Consider the following 23,615-nt stretch of genomic DNA (forward strand, 5'->3'; position numbering starts at 1 on the left):
AATTTTTGTATTATATATATATAGCCTATAGCCTTTCTCAATAAATGGGCTATCTAACACTGAAAGAATTTTTAAAATCAGACCAGTAGTTCCTGAGATTATTGCGTTTAAACAAACAAACAAAGAAACAAACTCTTCAGTTTAGTATAGATTGAAAATAAAAATATATTAATTATGTTATTACTTTGAGCTACTCTATATCTTTTGTTTGCTCTAACATAGACAAAACGAGCCACTGAAACACAATATCCTGATTATGCAACAAAGGTTTCATTTATGAAGTTTTGATAAGAATCAACACGTATAATGAAATTTACCCCATTATTATAATACATGTAGTGTCATATGTGTAGGTTCGCCCGTGATTTTGTTTGATCATCATCATCATCATCATATCAGATATGTTCCCACTACTTGGACACAGGCCTCCTATAAGGGTTCAGGCCATAATCCACCACGCTGGCCAAGTGCGGGTTGGCAGATATCACATGTCGTCACGGATGATTTTGTTTGATAATAAGTGAAATTGAAAGTTCGAATCCTTAAAGGCTAGTGATAGAGATTTTTTTTTAATTTTGAATTTGTAGCATTCCAGATATGCTTTTAATAAAGTATAAAGTAATTAATAATATTTCATCTCTTTATCTATAACATACAAGAAGGCAAATCATATTTTACATCTAATGAATGGAATATGTGGAACACATTCAAACAAAAAAAAACACATACTGATATCATATGAAAGATTTGAATATTGAATAATGTTTATCATAATAATAAATGTAGAGCAAAATCATAAGGTAAAAATTACAAAAAGAAGAACATACCAGAAAATGATCATTTATTTGGCCACTTGCTCATTCTTAAACATAACAGATCAATATCATCACGTATCTCCTTACAAACTATGTAAATTAAAAGGGAAACAAATCACAGTATTAAATTGGACCATAACCAAATTGCCATACAGATGTAACGGATGATATTTGAGAGAACTTTCTCGAACTCTGTTTAGGTCCAATGAATAACTAAAGAAATACTGAGTACTCCTTATTGTCATAATTAAACTATATGTTAGTAAAATTATTGTTATGTAACACAATCATTGTATTCTCTCATACCACTTAAATAAGAAGAAATCAGGTCAACTAATATCAAACTTCTAGGCAATGAAAATTATTTTAATTAAACTAATTACGAACATTTTCTTCAGGAAAACTTACAAAACTAAAAATCTATAAAAAAATCAACAGAAAACCACTATCTCGATGGGGTTTTGATTAACAACTTAATAACTATAGAATACCTAATAATACATAGTACGTAATATGTCATAAAGATATTAAGTATTATGTTTACTTTAATGCGCTACATTGTACATTTAACGCTAGGCACTATAAAATAAGGTTTAATTCGGTAATGGAAAATAGAGTTTATATAATCTTACATACAAAAAATATGTATTCTCGAACAGTGTTTCAAAAGATAATGTCTGAACTCTGAAATCAAATTAATTTTTATTAACACTTATTATGATTATTATATTAAACTTCAACTTCACTGAAAAATTAACACATTAATAGTCACAATATCACACCCGACAGTTTTTTATAATATTTATAGTCTGTAGTTCTTATTACGTACTACACATGATAGCTTTTGTCTTATTCAACGGTTAAGGTACTGTAAAAATAAGAGTATATGCAACGGTTTAAGCCTGCACAATCCTGAAATCTTCTTCCTTTTCTTTGTGTCCGTTGGACAAGAGATGTATGCGCATCGCATGCGCAGCCATCTGCACGGTCCCGCAGAGCTTGCACGCAAACTGCGCGTTAGATGCTAATGTCGCCCTGCAAATAATAATTGAAAATATATGCAACTTTGGTCCAGCAAATTCTGTATTGAATCATTTGCTGATCGAACATACTACAAAACTACTAAGATATATAATTTTAACTTAAATGCTATGTGAGGTCCCAAGCCGGTTGGTTGCGAATTGCAACTAACGACTAAACGGCACCATTTCAAGTGGAACTCCTCCACCATATCCTGGGCAGAAATCTCGAGAAACTTTAAAATATCATGGGCATCGATAACCGATCAGATCGTATGCTGAAATTGCGAACACGTTGTAGAACTGTAAGATAAGTTGGATACTGTACCTTGCGACCAGCTGTTTCAGCTCATCATTATCCCTCTTGAGTTCCAGCAGCCGTTCCCTTGGCAACGGCGCCAGTTCCAGAGGCGCATGCAGAGGGAACAACTCGGCCCTCTCAACCATGTCCGGGACGGATATCTCCAGGAACTCCTCTTCGGGCACCGAGCGCCACTCCCACGCGTTCACTACGGTTTCCGGCTCGCGGTGTTTGCGACGTTTTGGGAGTAACCTGGGAAAAATATTGCACATATCCTGTAGTAAGTATAACATAATTGGTTGTTTTCATTAAATTATGTGTAATGTGTGTAGAAATGTCTATGTAATATTCATAACAAAGGGTCTTCAAAAAATTCCTCATGTTATTAACGGACGGCCCCTAAGTCGAAACATGGATGAGTTTTTAAGATTTGTTAAAAATAAGTAACATTTGAAATATGCAAATTATGAATCAACAATCGCTGTATAATTTATGTAATTACCACAGAATAAAGAGTTTTAAAGCATAATTATTAGACAAAAAGTAGAGGAATCTTACTTCATGAGATCGTCGCGTATAAACTTGGGTATATTGTGTGTGAAGTCCGCGTCGTCGGTCGTCACATCGCCGTTGCGACTGATGTGCATCGTGTAGTCCATTAAATAGCGTATGTGGTTTATCTGAAATATAATACAAATTTAAGTCCATCGTTAATTTTTGGTTTGATAGCATTCAAATGCTTGTTAAATGTAGGGTGTTCATAAGGCAAATGAAACTAAAGGAATAGAAGAAGTTCGATTGCTGAAGCAGGATCGGATGTCGGATTCCTACCGACTAAAACGCCACTGTGTTCCATCGAGCCGCTTTATTGAAGGGGTCACGGGAGCTGCTTAGTATCTTATCCGCGACCCCCACGGGTTCGTATCCTGCCTCGTGATTACATATTTTTATACTTTAAAATATATCTTGACTTGACTCTATGAAGACTTGTCATGTAACCGTTCTTTTTTAACAAATAACCTCCTACCGACCCAATTGACAAAAAGCAGTGGTGGCTCAGTGGTGAGAACCTCGGACTTTAAAATCGGTAGGTCGGGGTTCGAGACAATTTATCTGTGCATGTAGATAACATCACCACTGCTTAAAACGGTGAAGGAAAACATCGTGAGGAAACCGGCATGTCCGAGAATCAAAAGTTCGACGACATGTCATTTATTGTGGAAGTCGAGCACGTTTCATCACGAATTGGGCCAGCTCGCACCGGGGAAGTACCACACCCCCACAGAAAACCGGCGTGAAATAGTGGCATGCCACTGTGTTTCGTACGGTGAGTGGGGGAGCTGGAGGCCCGTTTCCTTTTCCTCACCCGTCCTAGTCCATTCCTTATTTCCAGTCGTTAATCCTTTCCTTTTCCCTTACCCCATAAAAGCGGGCGGCGCATTCACAGAGGTACTACCTTTGCGAATGTTTATGGGCGGTGGTGATCGCTTATCATCAGGCGAACCACCAGCTCAGCTGCCCGCTATGACATAAAAAAAGTGACATCTGCCAACCCGCACTTGGCCAGCGTGGTGGTTATGGCCTAAACCCTCATAGGAGGCCTGTGTCCCAGCAGTGTGAACATATATGGGCTGATGATGATGACCCAATTGCCATGCTGCTTAAACACTACGAAACATACACTAACCACTTCAATATCTGCAACATTGAACTGCGCATCGATACCGTCGTAGCGTCGTAGCGGGTACGAGCGCTGTCACGTGGTAATCTAAATTTTCTAATTCTTTTAATCGGCAAGTTACTAACCAGGCCAATATCCTCAACGGTGAGCTGCGCATCGATGTTAACCAGCAGGTCGTGTTCAGGGAAGTATGGCTGACCGTCTTCCTCGCTCCCCAAGCCACACAGCACGCTCACGTAGCGAGTACAAGCGGAGTCACGTCTTAATTCAGCTCTAAATACATAGAATGTTACTTGTGAAAACTATGAAAATAGCAATTGTTTGTGCATTACATAATAAGAATTTTTTCTTAAAATTATTATTAGATATTTTATTATTATAGGGGTAATTTTTTATAGGGATAATGGATATAATAATATATAATTCAACATTACAAGTTTTTGTCAGTCGTCTAATCAAATTTAAATTAAAGCCAGTTCAGTCATTTTCGAGGGTATCGTACAAACAAAAAGACAGACCAACAATAACAGTTTAAGCAATAATAAACTTTTATAAAGCATGAAAAATTTATAATATCCCATTCATTTTGAAAACGTAGATGGACAAATTTCTCCATATATACTCAAGGACTCTGAAACTAGATAGTAGGCCAAGTGAAACTCACACAGGACAGAAGAGCAGTGCCAATATAGCCGGCAGGCCGGGGATGTTTGGCATTAGCGTTGTGTGGCGCAACGTTAACTTGCCGCTGTTCTCGTTGTGGCCCACTTCTCCCGCTACTAGCAATCTATAACGAAAAATATTTTTGGTTATTAGCCTAAAATTTCAAATGAGCAAATTTCCATGTGGGAGTCGAGTACGCTTCGGCACAAATTGGGCCCGTTCGCACTGGGGAAATATCACACCTGGAAAAAAACCGACGTGAAACAGTAGCATGCTACTGTGTTTCGTACGGTGAGTGGGGGAGCCGGAGGCGCATTTCCCTTTTCTCACTCTTTCCAGTCCATTCCTTCTTTCCAGCGGTCAATCCTTTCTTTATTCCTTTATTCCTTACCCCTTTAGTGGACAGCGCTTTCGCAGAGGCACAATCTGTGCGTATGTTTATGGGCGGTGGTGATCATTTATCACCACCACCAGCTCAGTTACCCACTATGACATACAAAAAAAAATCTATTTATATTTGCCAATTTTAATGTAGTAATCACGTTTCTTATTTGTCATTAAACATTAATAATTATAGTCTGTTTAGCATCTTATTATCATCAGAAAGTCACCTTAGCAAATTCTTCTTCCACAATTATTAGTAATTTAAAATATTTTTTATAAACCTTTCATAAAGTTCCTGTGGCTCAGTATCCAGCAAAACCGAATTGACTGAACTCCATTCAACAGTCACTTGCTTGTCGCGGCTCGCGTACATCATATTATGTAGCGTTATTTCCAGGGGACTAAAATAAAAAAAAATATATAGTAATTGTCATTGTGAAAATAGGCCAGATTGAACGTTTTTTAAACTTTAAGCGTGATGTCTTTTCAACCTAACATCTAATTAACTATAACTAAATATTACATACTTATTTATAAACTCAGTTATATGTTTACTCCTAGGTTAACATATTAACTATATTATTTTGATTTTGACTTTTACAATATAATTCATGCAGTAATGAGCGAAAATAGGCAGGCAGAATCTGAACTGATTAAGGTAAAAATAAATTAACTGCAATAGAAAACAAAAAATAAATCATATGATAATACCTCGTTGGTCCTTTCAGGCAAACATCCGAAATACACTCTTTGAAGCTGAGTGGACCAATATCACATGTCTGGTTGAACGCTAACTCCGCTTGTTCCTTGTTGAACGCACGCTTTTGTGCCATATTGAGCTCTGTTGCTGTTTGCCTTAGGTCGTGATTTAACTAAAAAAAATAATGTGGATACAGTGAATTTACAGTCTAATATTTGTTATTTAAGTAAGAAATATTGTTATATATAAATCACCCGAAATGGTACTTGATATGGCAATTTTCTTTAGTTTAGTGAGATAGAGAAGTGCTACTAGTTACTAAGTTTACTTTAGTGAGATGTAGAAATAAATACCTTTGAATCATAACTCTCTTCACAACTGATAGCAAATCCCTTAGCAATCAGCTCCTTGTTGATGTTTATTTTGCCTCCTTCCCCCATCAGTTCTATTGATACAACACCGTGCGTTACTGAATACACCTGCAATCAATAACCTATACATTAGCAATAAATAAATAAATAAATAAAAATTAGAGGAAAGATATAATTTTTATTTATCTTTGCATGTATGTTACAGCCATCTTGTTATATTAATGGTGTATACGCCACGTAATATGAACGTCTTGTAAAATTCTAGTTATTTTTTGAACTTCAAATAAATAAAAAAAAAAAAACTATAAAAGCCTGGGCTAAATATAACATTGGCATTAAGGCTATCAACAAAACAGTTAATTTAGGCAATTGCGTGAGAAATATATATAAGTGCATATATATCAATCACCTTGCCGATGAGTCGGCCGCGCGCCACGAGCGCGGCGAAGTGCGCGGCGGCGGCGGGCGGCCAGTGCGCGTGCGCGTGCAGCAGCGGCGCCGGCGCCAGCTCCGCCAGCGCGCACTGCATGGCCAGCGGCGCGCGCGCCGCGCACTCGCCCGCCGCCAGCGCGCGCGCGCTGCCCGCCGCCACGCGCCCCGCGCTGCCGTAGTCTATGTAGAACACCTAGCGCAATACCATACAAATACGCACTATATTATACTGCTTTTAAGACCTTAATTCATAGGATCATTTTTATAGTAAGCTATTCAAGAGAACTCTTACATTATATTATACTACAATCGTTAAATAAAAAAAAATATGTATACGTGTAACACTCGGGGACTGCCGCGCTGAACCATAAGACGTGAATAGCATTTTTTATCAACCTATGACCATGCACGGCTTTCAACGCCGCAATGCCGTGCCGGTCGGAGTGGGGGGCGTTAGGTTTGTTTTCGTTACAGAATTTTTTGATTCGGTATTCGCCCACAGGCCGTGATAAAAGCTATGCAATAGCTTAAAAATCAATATAAAATATTATAAATGCCAAAGTGTGTTCGTTTGCATGTGTGTCTCTTTCACGTCACAACGCGCAACGGAACGATTGTGTGATAAATATGCTAGAGAGCAAAATATAATACATATTTTTTAATGTCACATTTCTCACCATATTTCAATCTACCAACCTCAAGCATATCCCTGGGCAGCACTTTGGTAACTCTCGCGCGGTACAGCATAGTGCCCGTGTCGTCTGTATACGGCGCCGCAATCAGCATGTCCGCTACGACGGGCCCCGAGAGCGGCGCCAGCGGTTTGCAGTTCAGAGTGTTTTGTATGTGACGCAGCTCATTGGCCGTCGATTCGTCATCGTATTGCACCCAGAAACGGCCGACGTTTATGAGCTGAAATGATAGAAGTTATTTAATGCCGATTATTTTAATATATTTTAATATTTTTTTATATTTTAATATTTCATTTTAATTTTTTCAATTCATTGTATATATTGCGCTCAGAGACCGAAATCGCTCATTGACATTCATGGTTCTAATGAAAATGCTAACGACGCATCGTGAAATATTCGTGTCCTGTCAGACATGCTATTCCAACACGACGCGTTGTGGCAATAACGAAAAGCCATGTCGCGTTCGGAACATTAATTGGTTTACGATAACACGGCAAATAGCAATAAAAATTACAAATTCTAAAGACAAAAAGAAATACAGAAATTTAAATAATGAATATATAATACCTGGGATATCTTTAGAGGAAAATAAGTATCATCAATTTCTGGTAAACGAGGCACCATTTGATCTACATTTCGTGCTGCCTTCAATGCTTCTGCTGCAGCCGCCAAGGCATTTGCTTTCTCCAGACTTTAAAATTATAGAAGTGCATTATTTTAACAGCCAAATTAAATCTGACCTTCATGATATCCTACTAATATTAAAGCGAAAGTTGGTAAGTATGGATGGATGAATGGATGTAGGTATGTTTGTTACTCTTTCAGGGTAAAACAGCTTATCGTATCTAATATGAAATTTGGTGAATATCAATACATCCTTATGAATCAGAATTATAGATTTTGATAGCAAGATAAAACATTAATTACTTTATAAATAAACTCACGGCAGCAATGGAATCCTAATGGACATTTGTAAATGTCGAGCTTTTATGGCTTTATAAACTGGCAACACCACTTGACCAGGTATTGTTGGATCCTGAAATATAATTAAAGTATAATAATATATTATTTATTATTTTTCTAATGTGGGAGTCGAGCACGCTTAGGCACGGACCAAGTTGCACCCCTACAGAAAACAGAAAACAGTTCAGTGAGAGGCAGAACCGGAGGTTAACCTCACCCTTCCCAGTTCATTATTTCTTTCCTATTCTCGATATCTTCCTTATCATTATATTCCTTTTAAACGAGCATCGCATTCACAGAGGCTCTACATCTGAAAATGTTCATTGGCGATGGTGATCGCTTACCTTCAGGCGAATCACCAGCTCAGTTGGTTGATATGACATAGAATATATTATAGTATTTTACACATTTTTGTTTTAAGTTTTAGAGAAGTATTTAAGTATTAAGCAAAACTACTTACTCCACCTTTGTTTTTGTCACGTTGCATGCCCACATCACCATCAAACGTTAGATATACTTTTCTGTGAAGATAATAAAAAATATACCAATAATCAATTACAAATTAAAATAAAAAAAATAACTTTAAAAAAAGTAACATATTTTAATGCTATATATACTTGCTTCTAAAATGCTTTATTTACTTGCCAAGGCAAGTAAATAAAGCATTTTAGAAGCAAGTAAAATAATATCTATTTCACAATATAATTCAACTACGGTTTCAATTCAATCAGCACATTTCGGGAAGCCTACAAAATTTTTCAATTGCCCACTAAAATTTACATTCGTATTAATTACTAGATTGTGACCCTCTCTCTGATAAATTAACCTTAATATACTCCTGTACTAATTATATCAAAATAATAAAATGTGATATTATTTCGATGCATTTTATAATATGCGGGTATATACGAGTATATGCGGGTATATGGGGGTTCTAGCGACAGCTCACCGGCTATTCTTGTCGAAGGTGACCCTGGGCTCATCGCCTATATGCTGCTTGACCACCGCTCGTATGGCGGCCGCGTACACGTCCGGCGGCTGGTGGTCGGGGAAGCCGCGCAGGTACACGGAGGTGCGCGGGTCGAGCCCGCCCAGCGTGCGCACCGCGTCGCGCTCGCGCCCCTCGTCGCCGCCCACTTGCACGAAGTACTGCGGGTAGAACGCGCCCGCTAGTATCACCTGCGAAAATGCGTGCCGTACAGACCTTGCATTGTTGAATAAAAAGAAAATCTTAATATAATAATTGTACTAGTAAAATATTAAACGCGATTTATTAATAAGAGTTGCTTATATTAAACTTCTGGTTTTTCTTTAATTATCTTTAACATAATGCACTATTGTACTATTTATGCAAAATTTTAGATATTCGAATATAACATAGGTTAAATATTTGCGTTGGTACAAAATATTTCTTTTAAAAAATCTGCGAAATCAGACGAATGTAATTATAATCCACTTTCTCTATAACAGAATAATCATACCTTCAAAACAATTGGCAACTCGTTCTTACTCCAGGGTGAGTTATTGGCCGACTCCATGCCTTCCCTGGACAGTCGGTTCCTCAACTCCCGCACCATATCGTCGAGCTCGCGCATCGCACGCACTTGCACGTAGAAGCGGCGCGCCCACTGCGCTTCGGTGTTGCCAGCTTGTTTGAAGTACTGTTGTTGGCGGAGGTGGTTCCATACCTGTTTTGTGTTTAAATAAGTGTAATTAGACCTAGTCGCGATTAATAACAGAATCGTATGGCGGTTGCAAATGGTTTAAATAAAGCCTTAAGCCCCGTATTCATGGTTAATATTTATTAAGTAAAAAAGAACAAACATAGGATAGCGAGGTGTTTTAACATTTACACCTATCATCAACCATGTTAATACACTGTTGATGAAAAAATGTTACCATATATATGTTACGGTAAAGAGGTTTGCTCTTTACCGTTAACAGCCATATGAGTATCTAAATAAAAACTGCAAAGGTTTATGGCAATATTTGATAAATTAATATTTTGCAAAGATAAGAATTAATAAAAATACAACTTGACACATGTTTTTCAATATTTCTACAAATTGCAACAAAAGTATATTTATAAATATTTACCTTGTAAACGTTGAGAAAGGCGATACAATCACTCGTCGACCCATCAGCCCAAGTAAGCTTGGAGTTATAGGCATTCATGCGTTCACGGAAAGGACTGCTGAAAACGTTTTTGACAGACATTGCAGCAGCTGTGGAAGAATATAGTAAGCGAAATCTATTATAGGTCTGTCTATTACAAAGTCATTAGAAATCGTTATCAGGCATAGAACTAGCAAAATTCTAGAGAAATTATACAATAGAGTAATGTCACTTATTATTTTGTGTAATTACCGACACCTGGATCCATTAACACCACAATACAATATAGCAAAGAAACATTTTTGTAAATAGAAAAATATTACGTATATAAATAAATGAATGTATTTTTAATTGAAAAATTCTGTTAATAAAATATCTCATGATACTGACCCATAATAACACTTTCATCCAAACATCCAAAGATGTATCCAAGCATGATGAGTTTGGACATTCTAATGTCGATCGGTAGAGTGGCCATAAGACGACCCAAGTGAGTGATCTCGCCATCGGATATACTCCATTCTCCGTCTATCATTTTCTTTAACGCACCTACCTGTAACGATGAATCATTTATTTCAATACATATGATTAATCCTATTTCCTACTATCCTACTATCCTACTATCCTACTAATCCTACTAATATTATAAATGTATGTGGTATCACGTATGTGGTAGTCGAGCACGCTTCGGCACGAATTGGGCCAGCTCGCACCGGGGAAGTACCACACCCCCACAGAAGACCGGCGTGAAATAGCATTCTGCTGTGTTTCGTTCGGTGAGTGGGGGAGCCGGAGGCCCATATCCTTTTCCTAACCCTTCCCAGTCCTTTCCTTTATTCCTCTCCAATCCTTCCTTAATCCATTCCCAAAAGTCGGCAATCCATTTGTAGAGGCGTAAGGTTTGCAATGGACCTTATGCCTCTATAAATGTTCATGGGCGGTGGTAGCGCTTACCATCAGGCGACCCACCAGCTCCATTGCCGACTGTGACATAAAAAAAAAAAAAAAAAAAAAAAAAAAAAAAAAAAAAAAAAAATGCGAAAGGTTGTAAGGATGTGTGTGTGTTTGTTGCTCTTTCACGCAAAAAGTACTGAACCGATTGCAATGAAATTTGGTACGTAGATGTTTGAAAGTTTAAAAGTTGAAACGTTAGATAGCTGGGCAACTGGAATAACATATAGGCAACTTTTTATCCCGATAATCCTACGGGATACGGTCTTACGCGGGTGAAACCGCGGGGCGCAGCTAGCTTATCATATAATGAATAAGTTTTAGTAAACAAACTATTCAATGTTATATTAAACAGGCTGATCAAAATTACAAGAAGATTTACGCCTCTCTACTTTGCATTTAGGCAACTTCATCGTTGATCTACTATAGCCATAGCCAACACTGTCGGTACACAGGTCCGCACGCACACACGCGTACGTATTATGTTCAGAAATGGGAATAAGCGATTTAGTAAAAACCTATTGATTGTGTCTAAAAAAATCTATAACTTTTAAATGACTATGTTGCTTGAAGATAACTTGACGAAAAATCAGAATGATTGCTTGGCATTATACCTCTTTCAACACAAGTATAGTGCGATGTATATTAGCCATATCTGGTGGGTCCATGGCCAGCGCAAGAATATCCGCGGGCGGGCCCATGTCTAGCGTCTTGGCGAGAAGCACCAGACGTTCTAGGGGACAACGACTCATCTCTGGTGGACTCTCATCCAGTAAACTTTCCTGAAATATTAAAAACATATCTTTCCAAGTCTTGATGATGATGAAGTGATTGATTCAATCAAATATGATGTTAAAATATGATTAAATAACGAAATCCAAAATAACACAATTAAGCTCTTTTGGATCTACATCACACCAGAGTTGTTGCAAACAAAATCAAATATACCTATTTTTACCGGCAACTCATCACAAATTTATTGCATAAAAAATCTCTCAACATTAATTAAAAAAAGAAATTATTAAAAAAAAACAAATATCTGATGAATCTGACAGTGATATCTTACGCTACAAACATTAAATTAATAAAGCTCTAGATTTTCACCAAGTCGTCTTACATAAAACCTATCAGTGACGAGTCTATACACTCTCCCGTCGCGCACTCTGCCCGCACGACCGGCCCTCTGCTCGCAGTTGGCTTTGGACGCCCACATCATTTGTAACGACGTGAAGTTCGTGCTGGTGTCCGCTACTAATACTTTCATCAGGCAGAAGTCTATCACTGTTATGAAAAAACTAGAATTTTTAAAAGAACTCCGTCTCAATGTGAGAAATATAAACTCGAAATTGTTAATTAAAATCTGAACAATAGCTAAACTATGCAGTTTACGAAACAAGTAGCATAAGCCACAAATAATCAAACCCACAAGTATAGAATGGCATTTGTAAAGCTTTTATTAATAGAAGTGCTCGCATGTGACTTAACCATGTGATGTATGTGATATTATAAAACCAAAGATTTATTGTTATTACTAAAATAACGGATTGACGTTATAGATGTTGTAATCAACTGAAAACGTTGGGAATAATGTAGTTTCTATTCTTAATAACCATACCATATTTAATATCAGGAACTGTAATGGAGCTCTCCGCGATATTTGTAGCAAGTATAATTTTCCGATGTCCTGGAGGAGCTCTCTGAAACACACGCACTTGTTCGTCAGCTGTTATTGTCGAGTGTAGAGGCAGCACCCACCACTCGTGCTGTGCGCAATCATTGTCACATAGCTTCCTCCTAAAAAAAATATATTTTATCTATTATATATTTTTTTATATTTATTTATTATGACACTTTATGTGATGGAAACATTTCTAGTAACAAATAAGTTATAGGTCTGTACACACCTTACTTGTCGATCAGTTAAACAGGAGTACAATTCTTCTATTTCATTAATACCGGGCAAAAATATTAGTATAGATGGCAAGTCCTCTTCAGAAATGTCATCTTTTTCAAACTCCTCCTTCTTATCTATATTCTCAAAAGCATTTACAAGTTTAACAACAAGATGGTTCATGTCTTGAGTAATCTCTGGTGAGCCTTGCTGCTGCGGAATCTGAGAAAAATACAATAACTCAGTTTTAATGAGCATATTGTCTTAAAACGTAAAGATTTTAATTGAAATTTAAAGCACAGTAAAAAGATTACCATCAATAACCACCAATATCTACATTTTTAACTGACATTCGAAAAAAACAAAGGAGTTTTTCAATTCAACTATTTCTCTATTATGATAGTGATACATAGATAACACATACATAGAAATATAATTTATATCTTAATTTATAAAAATCCAGTGTCATGATGTATGTTCCCAATTAACTCTCAACAGGTTTTAATGAAATTTGGCATTTTATGTGTAATTTGGTCCAACATAACATATAGGGTGGTTTTTATTTCGATTAATTATCCCAATAATTTATAATCTTAATATTTTTCATTATTACTGAGCCACAGCAACGCGTGGCAGGGTATGATATTATATAACTACATGTTAAATATAAATCCCTTTAAATAAAACGTAATAGTATATATTTATTTACATATTTTTGTTGCAAAAATTAAATATAATCTACTTACAGATCCAAACTTATTCAACTGATTTAAATAAAATATTTTTGTTGTATATCTTGATTTTCCCGAGTGCACTCTAACACACATTGACATAGGCTGCTTGGTGGTAGGACATGGCAAGGAAAAGTAATCACCAAATGTTTGTACATTAAATGTAGCAGACATTAGAATGACTTTAACACGTGGCGAGACTGTATAGAGAAATTTCTTAACCACCAGCAGTAGAAAGTCCATTTCTTGACCTCGCTCATGAACTTCATCCAATATTATATGCGTGTACTCATTCATGTTTTTTGCATTTACTAAAATAAAGACAGAATTAAGAAATTTGTCATTTTATTTAATACAAATTAACGTATAGACGTAACATACCTAATTTCTGAAGTAACACTCCCGTTGTAACATATGAGATCCGAGTATCATTTGAAGTTTTGTTCTCTAAAGCCACCTGTAAATTAGAAATTGTAGCTTATAATATATCCTAAGAGTACAGGAAATTTGGTGCAAAGATTATAGAAAGAATAATATAAAAAATTGTTTTTTTTTCTATGTTTTCAATGGGAGAAATGCCTGTGTTTAAAAGTTCAACTATACTATAACCAAAGTTGATTCCAAAACTACCTTCTAATTATAATATCATAGAATTGTATGAAAGCTTAGGCAATATACCTGCGACATATTTACAGATAAATTATTTTTGCTATAAACAATTGGTACTATCGCATAGAACGCATTCTTAGCGCGCGTCACAGCACTAGCCAAACTGCATGCTATGCTACCCCCAATAGTGCGCACTGATATGAAAAAAGAATGCATTCTATATTTGCCAAAGGCTTAAATGAGTTTATGAGTAACTAGCTGCACCCCACGGTATCAAAAAGTTGCCTATATGTTATTCCAGTTGTCCAGCTGTCTACATAACAAATTTCATTGCAATTGATACAGTAGTTTTTGCGTGAAAGAGCAACAAACGCACACACATCCTTACAAACTTTCGCATTTATAATATTAAGTAGGAAGCAGGATTGGCAATTTAAACATTTGTAAGATCTTACCCAATATTATTCATTTAATTTATTTAACAAAAAAACAAAAAAAAAATCTCATCTATGCCAAGTACAAACCTGGTAACCAACAATCCCCCCCACATCCCATCCCCTCTCTTGAGCGACTCTCTTAGCTATAGATATGGCTGCAATTTTTCTTGGCTGGGTGACAACAATTTTACATGCTTGCCTGTTGTTATATGCATCATCCAGAATCCATTGAGGCACTTGTGTTGTTTTACCACATCCAGTGGGACCTTCTATTATCACTACTCCATAAGATTTGATGTATTTTATGATCTATATTTAAAAAAATTAGTTATATAAAAAACTAAGTTATTATGTTGTAACTAAGTTATTGTTATTAGCTCAACTTTGATTAAAACTGTTTGTTGTCCGTCTTATATTTAGGCTTAAACCAGTGAACCGATTTAGGTGTAATTTGGTACAAAAATTGTTTGAGCCCTGTGAAAGGACCAGATCGTTTTTATAATGGAAATCCCCTTAAAACAGGAGCTATGTGGTTAAAACCCCAGTAGTGTATCTATACTATAACAAACAGGTGAGACCATTAACATAGGCCGCATGTCTGGAAAATCTAAATACATGTCAAGAGAAAAGTATTTATATTTTCTGTTGATTGAATGATGATTGATAATTGAGGATTGCTATTTTTTATTTTGTTAAAATGTTTAATAAGTAAAGATAAAAAACTTAAGCATGTAACTGTTAATACATGAATATAATGAAACTCTAAAATTTTAATTCTTTATCATTTACTAGCTGCACACTGCGGTTTATCCCATAGAAATATAAGGATAAAAAGTTGCCTATATATATGTCCAGCTATACATGTCAAATTTCATTGCATGCAATCGGTTCAGTAGTTTTTGCCCGAAAGAGTAACAAACACACACACATCCTTACAAACTTCGCATTTATAATATTAGTAGTAAGTAGGATTGTTCCAGAGATTATCAGTTGAAAAACTTTTTAAACAAACCTCATCATGATGTTCATTTATAGGGAGATTCTTGGTATCTTCTTTCCTTTGAAATGTGTATTTGTTGTACACATGGGTCATCACTTCCTCGCTAAGATCTAATAAATGTGGCCTACTTGAAGCCCATGATGAAAGTTCCTCTAATGAATTTAAACCTTCCGAAATGCTCTCAAAATTCAGCCGCTCCCTCTCATTCTACAAAAATTCCAATGCATTAAAATACATGGTCAATAGTCCAATTAATTGTGAATTTAATGAACTAGTATTACCTTCAAATAAATTTCAACTTCTCTCTGTTGAGCTTCTTTAGCGTAATCAGTCCCCCTTGGAAGTACTGAGTGACGATGGTCTTCAGAACGGTTAAGCTCATTTATTGTATCATTTTTAGTAATACGACGACCTGCAGTTAGCGGCCCTCGTAGTTTAATTTTTTGTGAACTTGTAGGAGGATTATTGAAAAACGCACGAAGTTCGTCCATTATTCAGAAATTTTATACCTACAACAATAAATTGTTAATAAAAGCCCATATTATTAAAAAACTTTGAAAACTTTTAGTATAGGAAATTGATATAATATGGGTACTTTTGCATTATTTGTCAAGGTAGGTAGTGTATTTATTAAAATAAGATAGGTACCTACATAATAAATAAACATTGGTGTTTTAAAAATTCATACCTAATAGAAACACTGTTTAGTGCTCGAAAATTTCAAGATAGGAAGTCAGAAGCATCAAATAGTATCATACGTGTGCACTTTTAACTTGCCGAAATGTACACAATGCATAAACAAATATTTGCTGCATCGAAATATTCCCTTTTAAATTTTGACGTCTAAATATTTGCTTTCAAATTTTGACCACATTCTGACATCTGAAATTGTAACGAGTGTTGCCACCTTGATTTTTGAAAACAAGTTTGAAAATTGGTAGAAAGGGCTAAAAAGAAGCATTAACTGTGATTTCTGAAATGGCAAAAACCGAGTGTCTTTGTAATTTCGAACATTTGTGCGACAGGTGCCACCAAAGCTGAGCTGCTACAACCGCTGCAACAGTGGACTCGTATCTCTCGCGCCTCGCCCTATGCCCCTACACGATAGATCCGTCTAAGTCGTTGAATGTCTTTGTGAATTATTCACAAAATCACAAAATATATAAGTACAATAAAGAGGATATAATGAGGGATGTATAATAGCATTGATTATTTATAGATTATTAGATATATATGGACAATCAGTCAAATTTCGTTCATAATGCTCATATCCAGTTTTAAATACCTTCACCGTAGGCAGGCAGGTAATTATAAAATAACCAGTAGCCAGTGGCGTAGCTAGAGGGACAATGGCCCTGGTGCATAGGGAAAGAATCGGGCCCTCCTCCCCTCTTTCCGCCTTCCTCCCCTCTTTCAAAGCTGAGGTTAGAGGGCCCCCTGAGCTCCGGGGCCCTGGTGCACTGCACCACCTGGCCCTATGATAGCTACGCCACTGCCAATAGCTATTGATTGTTTAAAAGAACGTGAATGCTATTACTATCAAAACAGTTTATTTTCGTACAAACTTAAAAAGTGTCATAATCCATGCCTAATTTCTCAGAAATCATCTATTAGTAATGAAGACATCGGGTTTATAATTAATAATAACTATATTAGAAACAGCTTTCCGAACTCGTAGTAACTGTTAAATTATGTATTTTTATAATTCAAAAGTGCTTCTAAAGAAAGGAAGAAATTGAATTAATAAAATACGTTCAAATTTTCAATTACTTACTTACCTATAAAAAACTTATCGTCACCCTATTAGAAAAGGATACATCTCCTTCACGTTATCTCTTAACTTTTCAACCGCGATTATTCGATCCTATTTACATACTACGTCCATGCATAAATTGGTAATATATATAGGTGTGAGCAAAAAATTGCGATATTTACAATACATTTTCACATTGAGTAAATATTGATAGTTTTAAGTTAGTACTTACGCCTTTAGACATTCATAAATTAATAAATACCTGTCACTAAGAAAGAAGGAATTTCTCTAGTCTATATTATAGGAGTGAGAGTGTGTTCAGAATAAAATCTATTAAAAAAAATACATCGCAGATTTAATGACTATTATCTATGTATTTAGTGTATTAAAATTATTATAATCGGCGGGACACCCCTATATAAGTTGTGTCACAGATTTTTTATTCGCATCTTTGGTTTTATGTGTCCTCTTCTTAAATACAAAAAAAGAAATGTGTAAAACAACTAAATAGAGATATGATGCTTATCAAAGCCTAGCTGTATATATAAATTATATTTTTACTACGACAATCGATTTCAAGGCACTTATTTAATATACGAGTTAAACGTTAATTTCCGTATTTATACTAGATTAATTCAAATGATGTACATTAAATGACAACAGTCTTGAAATATTCTTAGTAATACTAAAGAAACAATATTAGATTATCACAATGTTTATTTTTCAAACTTCGGTTACCAAGACTAGTGGCGCCGTTTGTGATATATAAAGGTGTTATATCCATATATCTCTTCTTTATTATCTTTATTTTCACCACTTTGGCTTTTATTATTTGTTTCATTCTCACTCTTTTCTATGCTACCATTCATTGTATTTTGTTGAGAATTCTTATCCTCCGATTCTTCTCCATTTTCTTGATTATTCTGTGAAACGTTGTTATTTTCATCACTATTTTCATTGATCACCTCGTATACTTCATATCCCTTGCTTATCGGTTTTTCTTTTTCGGGTAATTTCTCTAAATTGTTGGATTCTGTTTCATTTTCTTTATTTGCTTCCTTTGAATTCTTGCTCTCGGTCTTTTTTTCTTGTTTTTTGTTGTATGTTATATGTGTTCTTTTTTCCCATTCTTTTCTTTCCTCGTTAGAGCCTTCTTCGTTATGCTTACTTTGCAATTGAGTATTTTGGTCGTTGTTGTTAATTTTATTTTCATTTTTCCAATAAGGCCTTTGTCTCGTATTTTGTTTCACTATGCCATCGGCTTTTCCCTTACTGCTTATTTGAATCTGTGACTTAGAGATAACTTTCTCTTCGCTTTGTTTACGCGATTGTGTTCCTTCATTGTCTTCACCAGATTTATTTTTATTTGGATCTTCAGTTTCTTGTAATACCTTTGCATCATTATTTTCCTTAGAATTGCGGTTTTCATTTGAACTTTTATCTTTAATGGTATTTTGAGATTCATTTTCTTGGTTACTCGATTTTTCTTCATCGTCTTTGTTGCTTTGTGCTTCGCTCACATTTTCCCCACTCTCTTGATCTTTTAGCTGAGACGGATAGGGACGTTTTTTTTGCAAATAATCCACAAGAACATTAAATCTGTAATAAAATAAAAAATGGTTAATAACAATTAAAATTGCAAAAGTTTATTTGACATACTCTACTATGGTGTAAATAAAGTTAACCACTATTTATTTATTAAATAAAAAGGTAGTTTTGAAGGTATAAACATGTACCCAATTTTATCATTAGCATGATACTTGACTATTCGTTTTCGACCATCTGGTTCTACAAGCCAGTAATCTCCATTAACCTTGTCACCGTTTCTTTTTTCTTCCTGTCCTTTATAATCGTGCGTACTAGGATCAGATATTTTATAAGAGAACTCATACCAGGGATACGTGTTGACCTACAAAAAGAAAACGGATGGTTAAAAATATTAAATCTCGCAATTGCTTTTAGAATTTCATATAGGAGACAAGTGACTTCAACTATAATGAGAATGAAGATAAGATCTGGTAACTTTGTGTGACAGGGTCGCTCACATGCGTATAAAAATTCGATCAATGTACGAATGTTTCATGCTCCGCTTATGGAGAGAACATTTCGTGCACTTCTGGGTTTTCGTATTAATATTTAATGCCAATGTCACTTAAATTAAATCTTAAATGGCTAGTAGCTAGGCACCGGCATCAGGCATGATAGGTATATAAATTAAAGAGATTGTTAGAGTTAAACCCGCTACTATATAATTTGATCTCAATATTAGATCTCTAATTATAATTTAGATGTTTGAAATAAGTGTAATTATATGATGACTTACATATTCCTCATGATTTTCAGATTTGTCAGATCCAACGTATGTTATTTTTTTCGGTTCGTCTTTGAAATATTGAACAAACTTCTGTTCAGAAGTAGCGATTGGTGAACGCGCTGTTACGCACCAAACCATGCTTAAAATAGTTAATAACTGTAATGAAAGAAGTTTAAATTGTATATAGGAAACCGCTCCATCAGCAAAAACACAGAAGTTTCCAATAAGACCTTCACTCTTCAAAAATATCTTACGAATCAATGACACTAATCAGATCATATCCTGAGGAAACTTGCATAAATAACGAAAATAGCATTGAGTTATGTAGTTTAAAATAAGCAAGTAGGTCAGTACAATTAACTTGGTATAAAGATTAAAATAAGTATTCAATGATTTATCTCGATTTCAATAATTTCTCAAGGATATTTTTTGTCAATAAAGCAGATATTTTCATATATTTTTAGGAGATCTTATTTTATCATAATAAGATGAAATAAAATTAAAATTAGGAACACTGCATTAATTTACCTTCCAATCCATCGTGCGTACCCACTGACAAATATTTGGTAAACTCGCCGATAGCCGCATGTCTAGTGTATTTATACAATGCGTATTAGAAATTATAAGTATTCCATTATGTACGTATCTGGTTACGTTTTAACAATAATAGTTGGGCGTGGGTGATTTACGTAATTGATAAGATGAAGATACAATCAATGCGCCGAATAATTGCACTATGATACATAACATTGTATGTCTAATCATCTTGTTATGAATAGTTTCTATTTGAAGCTTAAACAATCATTTGGACAAAATATGGAAAATTGGGAATATCCAGAGCGCACTCATCATTTATTTTATTTTACTTTTACATTTATTAAATTCAGATAACATCTATATTTAACTAGTGAAGTTGCTTATAAGTTATAACTGTGTTAATAAGATAACCAATTTCATTGCCAATATACGCATATCGTAGATCTAAGCTTATAAAAAAATACTAACTTTTCCGGATCTATTATCCCAAATCTGTTATCACAGAATAACAATCGAAATCTCCATTGATTTATTGGATTATATTGAAGAAATTGAACGTGGATTACTATGAATCCAGTAGGTAATTAATTAAATAGTTGAGGAACTGAGGCTAAACGAACTATCCGGTAGTTTCAGTAGAGCACTCTTTAACGCTTCGCAATGATGAGTCGTCAGCATCAGATTGTAAAATAAAAACTTCAAGTCAAATCTCTTCTTTTTCTATTACTAACGGGTGTTTTGAACGGTCCAAACAGCTCCAACAACTTAATTGCAGCAAAGAAGTATTTCAATCAATCAAAAAATTTTCAAGCAAAATGATATGCCTTTGACAAAATTATATTCTGAAATGTTATAAATAAAATACCAAATAATTTCATTTATATTTTATTTCAATTCATATCATAACAGAATAAAAAAAATATCCAGATCAATTTTCAAAACCTACATTTACTTATTAATCACAATGATTATTCCATTAACAAGTAACTATTATGCTATGTTACATGATCGAGTACAATTAGCGTTAATTTTAAATCGTGATAATCAATCAAATCTTATGAATAACTGACAGCATGAAGCTGTTAAAATAGAATGTTGTTATAATTCATACACTATTAACATTAACAACGATATAATGTACTTATATTTGTTAGTATATCGTTTTTACAACTTCCCACGATCCCAATTAACCACAATATTATAGGTTAATAATGTAAACACATTAAACATAAGTACAAATAAAGTAAATATCAACAATCATTTACATAAGTACCTAATATTTTTCTTTTTTACATATTTGTAAGTAAATTAAAGTTATGTTAAATGAATACAGATTTATGATTTTCAATACCAATAACTACAAAAAAGAAATACGAATTGAGAATGTGCACGCGTTTTTTAATAGGTCAAACGGTTTAAACAAAAAATAAACCAATAGACCATACACTAAAATAGCTTTATATAATATCAATTCTCAAGCCGTTTCCTGTCTGAGAAATTTTTCAATTTTCAATCATTTATGAGTGCATGAATGAATCAATCAAAATATCGAGAAAAGGTATCTCAATGATATGTTGTATCTTCATATTATACGTTATACGATACTGGGTGAGGATAAATAAACACTAAGAACGTCCAAGCCACATCTTTGGTTTAAATAAAAAATTTCGCTTGACTAGTAGGATTGCTGATACCTATCTCCAGATTTTCCATCAATTAAATCTAAAGATATGTTTCACAGATACTTATGAAGAGAAAACGTTGAAAAAAGCGTATTTTCTAGTAATAATTGGATATGATACAATAATACTATACAAATAACTTTTCACAAACACAATTTCTGCAGCTAGTTATTGAAAAATAGAATTAAATGGAAACCTAATTGCTAAAGAGATTTTGAGAAGGGTGAAATTTCTTAAACAACCTTTCCGCACATTATCTATATTAGCTGTTGTTTAAAAGCATTGTATATGTGAAACACAAAAGAATACAGTTGAATGTTTAAACAATTAAAATTACAAATAACAATGTACTCTCCAATACATTGCGATTATGAAATACTTTATATCACGTAAAACGCAAATTGTAATAATTATAGCTTAAAACTATAAGGACAAACCGACAACCAACTTATTTAATAACAATAAAATACTCTATAAACATGCCCAAGCCGTAGCGTAAGCGTATAAATAAACTCTAAACACCATCAACATCTTAAAATTAAGCAATTAAAGTTATTGTGCAGATTCAGTTAGCTATACATTATAGACTGGGGCTGATCTTTCAATCGCAAATCAATGTTCACCAGATAATGGTTATTTAAGATATGTCGCATAAGTATGCAATATGTGTTACGCCCAATCAAGAAGGAAGGAATCTTCAAAATGTGACCTGTGACAATGGAGAATAATTAAAAAAATATTAATGACTCCTTTTTAGTTATTATTATAATATTGTCGAATTGTAGGCTAAGCACTGATAAATATGACGAAAAGTAAGACTTTTTTTTAAGAAAGTTCCTTGTGGGTTTAGTTATGTAAAGTCTATGATTGGGTAAAGAGACTGCTTGCTTTGACTTTTATATTAGTATATACTTTTTGTTATTATCTGTATTTTATCAGTATGAATTAATGCGCTTTATAAAAGTGCTCCAATATAATGCTTTATATTATGTTGTTATCAACGCCATCTGGAGGGCCAAATTTCTCTAAACCTATTTTTCGTATCGAATAACGAGTTTTATGTGCGAGTTTCTTAGATACAATATGTTTGATTTATACATATATTTACATATTTAAATGAAAGCTATGAATGTTCAGTATAATTGTAATTTCAACTCAATATTATTTTTGTTGTCTAATTAGAACACTAGACAGTATTTTTGAATCCTATCGGAAATCGTAATCGGGATTGATCGTATTTTAATTATTTTACAACTATTCTAAATACATATGGATATAGTGCACTGTTAAGCATGTTTTTATGTATTTCTAGGAACATGTTTTTTAAATAGTATTAACTATTGAAAAATTATAGTCAAACTCACTTCATTAAATGAAAACATCCAAATCTAATAATATGTTTCATAGTCTTTTATGCGTATACTTTTATAATTTCCTCATTAATTAATTACAATCCAATGCAGTTCATTTTGTGAGTTATAGAAAAATATTGATTTTTCAGATATACCTAGTCTTGCCATAAATATTGTAATAAAGAAAAAAGAAAATTGTTAACTGCAAATAACATTTATTAC

The 23,615-nt window shown here is 34.4% G+C and overlaps 3 protein-coding genes across 4 annotated transcripts in view; all 3 read right to left on the reverse strand.

Moving 5' to 3' along the window:
• Positions 1-824: 824 nt before the first annotated feature.
• Positions 825-18,071, reverse strand: LOC119828867 (probable ATP-dependent RNA helicase spindle-E). Of its 2 annotated transcripts, none has more exons than XM_038351160.1 (27): positions 17,534-18,071; positions 16,037-16,264; positions 15,768-15,962; positions 14,843-15,064; positions 14,091-14,166; positions 13,725-14,020; positions 12,992-13,200; positions 12,703-12,881; positions 12,205-12,368; positions 11,702-11,869; positions 10,527-10,689; positions 10,119-10,246; positions 9,503-9,709; positions 8,971-9,200; positions 8,482-8,542; positions 8,003-8,094; positions 7,626-7,749; positions 7,063-7,278; positions 6,344-6,559; positions 5,917-6,042; positions 5,575-5,735; positions 5,145-5,264; positions 4,481-4,603; positions 3,942-4,089; positions 2,694-2,815; positions 2,163-2,387; positions 825-1,850 (listed from the first exon to the last, which is right to left on the reverse strand). In XM_038351160.1, the coding sequence occupies exons 2-27, from the start codon at positions 16,244-16,246 to the stop codon at positions 1,712-1,714; spliced, it is 4,320 nt and encodes a 1,439-aa protein (XP_038207088.1). In that variant the 5' UTR covers positions 16,247-16,264; positions 17,534-18,071; the 3' UTR covers positions 825-1,711. The 2 variants fall into 2 exon arrangements, with proteins under 2 accessions (XP_038207088.1, XP_038207087.1); XM_038351159.1 differs by lacking the exon at positions 17,534-18,071 and adding an exon at positions 16,444-16,618.
• A 136-nt stretch (positions 18,072-18,207) lies between these two features.
• On the reverse strand, positions 18,208-20,481 carry LOC119828869 (myb-like protein X). The gene is made up of 4 exons (XM_038351161.1): positions 20,351-20,481; positions 19,832-19,978; positions 19,245-19,417; positions 18,208-19,107 (listed from the first exon to the last, which is right to left on the reverse strand). Exons 1-4 carry the CDS (start codon positions 20,408-20,410, stop codon positions 18,252-18,254), a joined length of 1,236 nt encoding a protein of 411 aa, XP_038207089.1. The 5' UTR covers positions 20,411-20,481; the 3' UTR covers positions 18,208-18,251.
• A 754-nt stretch (positions 20,482-21,235) lies between these two features.
• LOC119828510 (WD repeat-containing protein 37) overlaps positions 21,236-23,615 on the reverse strand; it is an 11,460-nt gene continuing 9,080 nt past the window's right edge. The window contains exon 10 of the transcript XR_005287770.1: positions 21,236-22,750. The gene's annotated coding sequence lies outside the window, so the exon portion shown is untranslated. The remainder of the gene's footprint in view (positions 22,751-23,615) is intronic.

This window comes from Zerene cesonia, chromosome 8, assembly GCF_012273895.1.
Source record: "Zerene cesonia ecotype Mississippi chromosome 8, Zerene_cesonia_1.1, whole genome shotgun sequence".
Lineage (NCBI taxonomy): Eukaryota > Metazoa > Arthropoda > Insecta > Lepidoptera > Pieridae > Zerene > Zerene cesonia.

Excerpts from the sequence above, each read along its gene's own strand:
- LOC119828867 (XM_038351160.1), bottom strand. The coding sequence starts at position 16,246 with ATGGACGAACTTCGTGCGTTTTTCAATAATCCTCCTACAAGTTCACAA. Across the intron at positions 8,095-8,481 it reads GTGACAAAAACAAAGGTGGA|GATCCAACAATACCTGGTCA; the intron begins GTAAGTAGTTTT and ends ATTATATTTCAG. Across the intron at positions 2,816-3,941 it reads CCGTTGAGGATATTGGCCTG|ATAAACCACATACGCTATTT; the intron begins GTTAGTAACTTG and ends ATTATATTTCAG.
- LOC119828869 (XM_038351161.1), bottom strand. The coding sequence starts at position 20,410 with ATGCGGCTATCGGCGAGTTTACCAAATATTTGTCAGTGGGTACGCACG. Across the intron at positions 19,979-20,350 it reads TACGCACGATGGATTGGAAG|TTATTAACTATTTTAAGCAT; the intron begins GTAAATTAATGC and ends CTTTCATTACAG. Across the intron at positions 19,108-19,244 it reads CATGCTAATGATAAAATTGG|ATTTAATGTTCTTGTGGATT; the intron begins GTACATGTTTAT and ends ATTTTATTACAG.